The sequence below is a fragment of the Anabrus simplex genome, chromosome 1 (genome assembly GCF_040414725.1).
Source record: "Anabrus simplex isolate iqAnaSimp1 chromosome 1, ASM4041472v1, whole genome shotgun sequence".
Lineage (NCBI taxonomy): Eukaryota > Metazoa > Arthropoda > Insecta > Orthoptera > Tettigoniidae > Anabrus > Anabrus simplex.
The window spans coordinates 1,290,211,079-1,290,219,188 of record NC_090265.1 but is presented as its reverse complement, the minus strand read 5'-3'; the positions used below and the strand labels follow the sequence as shown (position 1 = coordinate 1,290,219,188).

Sequence of the window (8,110 nt, the reverse complement as noted above, 5' to 3'; positions counted from 1 at the left end):
ACCTTTCATGAACGGAAAGAAACAAGTACCAAGACCTTAAAATCACTTTTGAAATATCTATTAGCATAACATGATTAATTCATTTCACAGTTCTATACAAAATATATGTCTTGTACGAACGAAAGTGACCAGACACGTTTACTCATTGTACGAAATAACTCAGGTTTTCACACACATTCATGCACCAATAACACAGTGCTACACTCACACTAACAGCGAGGATTGTGCGTCTACTGCTGCACTCTTACGGCGACTTGGAGAAATATTGGTAGTCGCGCCTCCCTGTGTTAAACTAGTGGCATAGAGCAGGCAGTATAAGAGGATCGAGACGGCGGTGATTTGGTCATGCCAAATACAGTTGGTCATACTTTACCATACTATCGACCAAGATTCGACTCGCACTTTTGACTTAGGTCTGTTTCGATATACTAAGTCATGGCGATCTATCGACCGACACTCACCGAAACATGCTGCTGTAGCACTTTGCCAGCTGATTGTTTGTGTGCTGAGGTGTCTGCAGTTAGCAATGTAGCTTTAAGGAGTTATTTTTTCCGTTTTTTGACAGGAAAGTGGTCAACAGTTTTCCGTTGTTCTAAAATAATGCAGCTCTAGCATCATGGATTATGCAGGAATTGCGCATTACGACCCTACTGTTGCTACGGCATCCAATGAATTGCTGTGTAAGTTGTAGTGTGACATTGACTTGTTTACATTTTATAAATATTATGCAGACACAAGTAATGTCTAGATTTTGCTCATAGTGAATTTCTTTCGTTAAATTCATATTTATTGACAGTATAATTGTGATGTTACGTTGTTAACTTCATTAATTTTAGCACAGATCCTGTTTGTGTTTTCTGTGTATGTTTTTCTACCATTTTGGTTATCATGCTATTTGTGTCAGTATTTGATCAGGCGAATTCATAAAATAGGTGTCCATCATTTTTTTATATCTTGTTCAGTCATGTGTAACAAATACATTGACCATAACTCTTTTGATTGGTATGTTCAGTGTATGCTGATGGAAGTAACCAGTATCCTGTCCCAAGTGAAGGCTATGATTTACCCAGCGAGAACTTTGTTGCTGCAACTGAACACTTTGGAGAAGGTTACAATGATGCTGAGTTCCAAGAAACTCGCTCTGTTTTTGTTGATGGTGGTGATAGATTTGGAGTTTCGGCTGTTGCATTTGATCAACAGGAAGAATTAGTATGGATGGGAAACCAGGGTGTAAGTTAAGGTTGTGAAGTAACTTGCATTTTATTTTCAGTTGTTAATAAAGAATTAAAAATGTGTTGAATAACCTGTCTTATGTGAGGGGAAATAACTAGTTTTTGTTCACAAAGATTTCTGGAATTGTGATATCATAACATGTTTTTAAAGGGTCATGTAACATCTTATTATGGACCGGGCATGCAGAAATATACTTCTTTTCAAGTACATGCAACGCAGGAAGTTCGTCATATTCATACTTTTGATGATGGAATCTTGGCTTTGACACAGAATGCACTGAGGTGTCAGATGCGAAGAGGAATCCCAATATTTACACACAGGTAAGTATTTTGTAAATTTTAACTTTTAATACTCATTGATAAATAAACCTATGAGACCATTCATAATCATTTAAATATACAATTTGGTTTACTGCAAAAAATTTGTTTCCATATTTCTGGTTTATCTGTGCATCATGGTAAGTTATAACAGTGGTTTCATTTGTATATTGAAAATTATAATTCTAGGCGTACTGTCATGATGTAGAGAAATTACATTTAAGTGTTTTTTCTTATTTCTAATTTTTTAAAGATTCATTTCCATGTTTGTGGAAACTTTCATAGGTTTACTATTTATGAAAATGTTTCTTGTGACCTGTCAGTTACGATGATGTAATTGTTCCATTTAGGTTAGGCCATAGCGATTGGAAGGAAAAGTGTGAGGTCTTAAGTTGTTCACCATTGGCTAGTATAGGGACCGTGATGAATCATCTGCTAAGGGCAGCACCGTTACTATGTTGGTATCTGTAGTTGTAATATATTTATGTTCAGCAGTGTTGTTCTGTGAAGTTCAAAACTTAAATGTCGTGCATTTTTTTAAGTGAAGAGCATGTGATTTGGTGATGGTATTCATTTAGTAAGCGTAAACATAGTGCGAAGCTTATAAAACTTACAAACATTCCAAGGAGGAAAAAATGTCTAATTGCTTCCTTCCAGGCTTTAAATCTGGCTACAAAATTTCAAAAGGTAAACACTTCTTCAAACCACTTAAAGACAAAGTACAATTTTTTTAAATGGGGAAAAGGCAATAGCAGAAAAGGCAAAAATCTTTGATATGTGTTAATAACTGAGCAAGTTGGCCATGCAGTTAGGAGCAGGCAGCTGTGAGCTTGCATTCAGGAGATAGTGGGTTCGAAACCTACTGTTGGCAGCCCTGAAGATAGTTTTCTATTGTTTCTCATTTTCATACCAGGGAGATGCTGGGGCTGTACTTTAATTAGGGCCATGGCAGCTTACTTTCCACTTTCCTATCCCATTGCTGTCATAAGACCTATCTGTGTCGGTGTGATGAAAAGCAACTTTTTATAATCTTGACCATTTTTATAAGTTGATTGGTCCGTATTGACAAAATACAATAGTCTGTTATATGGGTCCACCTACTCCAAGGATGGCAAGCTGTCCAGTTCATGACCGTATCGATGAGAGAGCTGCACATTGTTTCTATGAACTATCTTGATGCAGGAAATGCTACAAACTGCTCTCGTGCTGTTTTAGAAACTCCGCGCAGTTATAGTTTACGATATGATGCAGTTAAAGTGTTTGTTAGTGACAGTACCGTGTACATGACCCGGTGTTATGAAACATTAAGTTTGGTCATAGGGGATCATTTAATGCATGTACAGTGCTGGGCACATAAGATCAGCTTGGTTGGCAATAGCTGGGTCGCAGTGATTACAGATTTAAATCATGTGGTTGCGATGGTAAAGTCTGCATTTTTTAACACAAGAAAGTGAAAATATAATTATTTACAATTCTTAACATCAAAGTATGGTGCTTCAAAGGAAGCAAAGCTTTTTCCTGCACCTGTCATAACCCGATGGAATAGCTGGTTTCAGGCTGTCTTCTATTTGAGTGCTTACTTTACTGATGTTGTTACATTTTTTCAAGATGTCTGGCATGAAAGACATCAACATCTGTGGTATTAAGTACCTGCCATGAACCTGCTACCCAGGCGTAGTAGGGGGAGAGGTGATACTCCCACGTGGCGCGTCCCAGGTGGCGGATAGGGGGGTCCTAACCGGCTTGCTGGCGGACTTGAGGGAAATAAAATACCTCTCGCGGACCAAACACACTACCCCCTGCGGGTGGGAGACGCACATGTAGAATACACCCGCGGTATCCCCTGCCTGTCGTAAGAGGCGACTAAAAGGGGCGACCAAGTGCTTGACTGAATTAGAGCCATGCAACTAATTTTGAATCGTACCATCACGCGGGGAACACCATAGGTTGCCTGTACTTGCGAGTAGTACCACTAAATTCGGTACGAAATAGGTTTGTGATTAGTAGCAGTAAAAGCCTGGCCTGGTGGATTCCAGTACCCGTGCGTCGTACCCATGTGTGCAACACCGCGGGTCTGGGCGTAGCCTGTGAGTTGTACCACTATATGAGCAGCACCGTGGGTCTGCATTGCCTGTGATTAGTACCCACTATGTGGGGAACACCACGGGAATACCGGCGCCCGTGTTTAGTACACCTAGGTGGGGAACCTTCTCGGTTTGCGTTGACTCTGAGTTGGGCCATTGTGTGAGACACACCATAGGTCTGCGTTACTTGTGCGTATTGCAATACTTGTGAGTAGTACCATCTTTTGTGGAACACCGTGAGTCTTCGCTACTTCTGATTAATACCCCAACATGACACATACCATGGTTCTATTTTACTCGCGACATGTACCATTCTGTGGGGCCTTAGATGTGGATTTTGCACCCCCTTTAGACACCAAGCATCATTGTGCTTTATAAGTGGTTCCTTGGTCGGTAATAATGTTATTTTCGATCTGTATTGAGTCCGATCCACTGGATTTTGTTTGTTTGTTTTGTGTTTTGTTGAGTTCCTGTCCATCCATTCATTCTTCATGCCATATTTTATTTTTATTTTGGTCAGTGGATGCCTTTGCAATTTTTGTTCTTTCATTTCGTACCATTAGGGGCCGATGACCTTCGATGTTAGGCCCCTTAAAACAACAAGCATCATCATCATCATCATTAAGTACCTGACTGATCTGTATGACCGAGAAGTGAATAGGTTTCACTCCCACATGGTTTTTGTCACAGATCATGCAGCTGGATTGGTTGACCTCCTTACTGAATTTGAAGGGTCTCTGTATCCTACCTCTCATCTCCTTTACCCCAAACTGCATAACCTTGACGCCAGTTTTACTTTCATGTGTGAGGGGAATTTTTCTGTGACAACTAATGATGCTTTGAATAAGCTCACTCCTCTGCAGCAGGCTGCATGTAGAGACACATTTGTTAAAGCTGCTCATTCTTCACAGTGCAAGCTAGCCACATTGAAAGCTAAAGACCCCAACCACAAGCATTTTGTGTCAATTTCTCAAGCTTTGTATCCAAAAAATACACACTGATAAATTAGATGAGCTTGGGTAATTGTTTGGATAACAGATCTTTCACGAAACGATATCTGGTCTGATTACTGTTCTCCGAAACATGCATTTCAAACCCAGATGAAAGAAAGTGGAAAAATGTGATGTCATGCTTGCATTAACTGCAGTTCAAACAGAGTTTAGCATATTTGCTAAATACTGTCTTGAGTTATTGTGGACCCCAGTGAACAATGTAGATAGCGAGCGTGTGTTGTCTCATTACAACACTGTGGTTAAAGACAGACGGTGCAATTTGAAAAAAAGCAATGCGGAAGTACTGACAATGCTTTCGTATGAACAATGAATTAGTATTGCATGTGAACCAAGGGCAATAATTGCACTTCATAAACTTGGAATTGTTAAAATTAATAATACCATGCGATTATTTTAACTTTGTAAATAGATGCTAATTTTGGAAAAATAGATGCTAATTTTTCAGGTCCCTAGTAATTATTTAGGTACGGTCAAATTCTAGGGTTTGACTTCATTGACCAAGGCTATATTTAAAGAATTATTAAGAATTTATTGCAGCCAGATGGCCAAATAATAGGATAGAACAATAGGTTACAATGTTACAAAGTAAGCAAGAAATAATGTCTTACAACATACTGTGATTTACAAATGCTCGAGGTGGTTTAGTCTTTGCTATAGTCAACTATGCTCTTTTCCCTGTTACTACACAGTGTTATGTGGTATTTGTCGCATGGCTTCTCACACAGAGAACATATAGGCTACATTCTTTGTTCGGTTCATGATATTTTATGTTTTTGCAAATTTTGTGATGGAAGCTGTGTACGGCGAGTCTTGTGACTACGTTTCTTAGTTCCTGATTTTCCTGTGTCCATTGTCTATTGGTCATTGCTTCCCTTGCGTAGAAATCCAGTGGTATGTCCTGTTGTTTCAGATGCTTCTGCTCAAGTACTTTCTCCATTTGCAGGGTAGATGGCAGGTGTAATTTGAATCCAAGGGTATATTTCAGATCTATGAAAGTGTTATAAGTGGTGAATTATTTCCTGTTACACTCATATCCATACGTTAAGGGATCTTCAAGATCCATGGAAAAACATGGGGCACGTTGATAATGTATGCACTAAAAGGTTCCCTGTCAACAATTTGACTTTTGACACAGTGTTACTGGTACCAGGTATACCAGAAAACCAGACATGGACAGTGAGTGGCAATGACCTTTTGTGGTTTTCCTCCGCCGGTGGCATACAGAACGTCTGTGTTGGGTGTGATGATGTGTGTTTGAGTCATCAGTCCACAGACTGGTTTGATGCAGCTCTCCATGCCACCCTACCCAGTGCTAACCTTTTCATTTCTATGTAACTACTGCTCGAATCTGCTTGTCGTATTCATACCTTGCTCTACCCCTACCGTTCTTACCACTTACACTTCCTTCAAAAACCAACTGAACAAGTACTGGGTGTCTTAAGATGTGTCCTATCATTCTATCTCTTCTTCTCATCAAATTTAGCCAAATCGATCTCCTCTCACCAATTTGGTTCAGTATCTCTTCATTCGTGATTCAATCTATCCATCCCACCTTCAGCATTCTTCTGTAACACCACATTTCAAAAGCTTCTATTCTCTTTCTTTCTGAGCTAGTTATCGTCCATGTTTCACTTCTATACAATGCCACGCTCCACACGGAAGTCTTCAAAAACATCTTTCTAATTCCTATATCAATGTTTGAAGTGAGCAAATTTCTTTTCTTAAGAAAGCTCTTCCTTGCTTGTGCTAGTCTGCATTTTATGTCCTCCTTACTTCTGCCATCATTAGTTATTTTACTACCCAAGTAGCAGTATTCATCTACTTCCTGTAAGACTTCATTTCCTAATCTAATATTTCCTGCATCACCTGCCTTCGTTCGACTGCACTCCGTTACTTTTGTTTTGGACTTATTTATTTTCATATTGTACTCCTTACCCAAGACTTCGTCCGTACCATTAAGCAGCTTCTCTAGATCTTCTGCAGTCTCAGATAAAATAACATCATCAGCAAATCTCAAGGTTTTTATTTCCTCTCCTTGGATTGTGATTCCCTTTCTAAATTCCTCTTTGATTTCCTTTACTGCCTGTTCTATGTAAACATTGAAAAAGAGGGGCGACAAACTGCAGCCTTGCCGCACTCATTTCTGGATTGCTGCTACTTTTTCAAAGCCCTCGATTCTTACCACTGCAGACTGATTTTTATACAGATTGTAGATAATTCTTCGTTCTCAGTATCTGATCCCAATCACTTTCAGAATCTTAAATAGCTTGGTCCAATCAACATTATCGAATGCCTTTTCCAGATCTACGAATGCCATATACTTGGGCTTGTCCTTCTTAATTCGATCCTCTAAGATCAGACGTAAAGTCAGGATTGCCTCACGTCTTCCTACATTTCTTCTGAAGCCAAATTGATCTTCTCCCAACTCAGCCTCAATTTGTTTTTCCATTCTTCTGTGAATAATACATGTTAAAATTTTGCAGGCATGAGATACTAAACTAATGGTGCGCTAGTTTTCACACTTGTCAGCACCGGCTTTCTTGGGAATAGGTATAACAAGATTCTGCCGAAAATCGGAAGGGACTTCTCCTGTCTCATACATCTTACACACTAAATGGAATAACCTTGCCATGCTGGTTTCTCCTAAGGCAGTCAGTAATTCAGAGGGAATGTTATCAGTTCCAGGTGCCTTGTTCCTATTTAGGTCTCTCACCGCTGTGTCAAACTCTGACCTCAAAATTGGGTCTCCCATTTCATCAGCATCAACAGCCTCTTCTTGTTCCAGAACCAAATTATCTACATCTTTACCTTGATACAGCTGTTGGATATGTTCCTGCCACCTTTCTGCTTTGTCTTCTTTCCCTAGAAGTGGCTTACCATCTGAGCTCTTAACATTCATACACCTAGATTTCCTTTCTCCAGAGGTTTCCTTGATTTTCCTGTATGCAGCATCTATCTTTCCTAGGACTATGCAACCTTCGACATCCTTGCACTTCTCCTTCAGGCATTCTTCCTTAGTTACCTTGCACTTTCTATCCACTTCATTCTTTAATCGCCTGTATACTTTTCTACCTTCTTCATTTCTGGCATTCGTGTATTTTCGTCGTTCATCAATCAGGTCTTGTATCTCCTGAGTTATCCACTGAAGCTTTATTTTTTTATTTTTTTTTTTTTTGCAAGGGGCTTTACGTCGCACCGACACAGATAGGTCTTATGGCGACCACTGATTCTTAGTTGATCTTGTCTTCCTTCCTAACATTTCTTCACCAGCCCTACTGACTTCATTTTTCATGACTGTCCACTCTTCCTCTATTGTGTTTCCTTCAGCCTTTTCATTGAGTCCTTGTACAACATGTTTCTTCAAACAATCCCTCACACTCTTTTCTTTCATCTTGTCTAGATCCCATCTTTTTGCATTCTTTCCTTTCTTCAATTTCTTCAACTTCAGATGGCATTTCATGAC

General features: G+C 39.5%; 1 protein-coding gene across 1 annotated transcript in view; it reads left to right on the top strand.

Moving 5' to 3' along the window:
* The first annotated feature begins 468 nt into the window (after positions 1–468).
* Positions 469–8,110, top strand: part of PAN2 (PAN2-PAN3 deadenylation complex catalytic subunit PAN2) — a 317,774-nt gene continuing 310,132 nt past the window's right edge. The window contains exons 1-3 of the mRNA XM_067138515.2: positions 469–680; positions 1,013–1,230; positions 1,384–1,553. Of these exons, the coding sequence (XP_066994616.1) occupies positions 617–680; positions 1,013–1,230; positions 1,384–1,553 (452 nt within the window). The 5' untranslated portion in view covers positions 469–616. The remainder of the gene's footprint in view (positions 681–1,012; positions 1,231–1,383; positions 1,554–8,110) is intronic.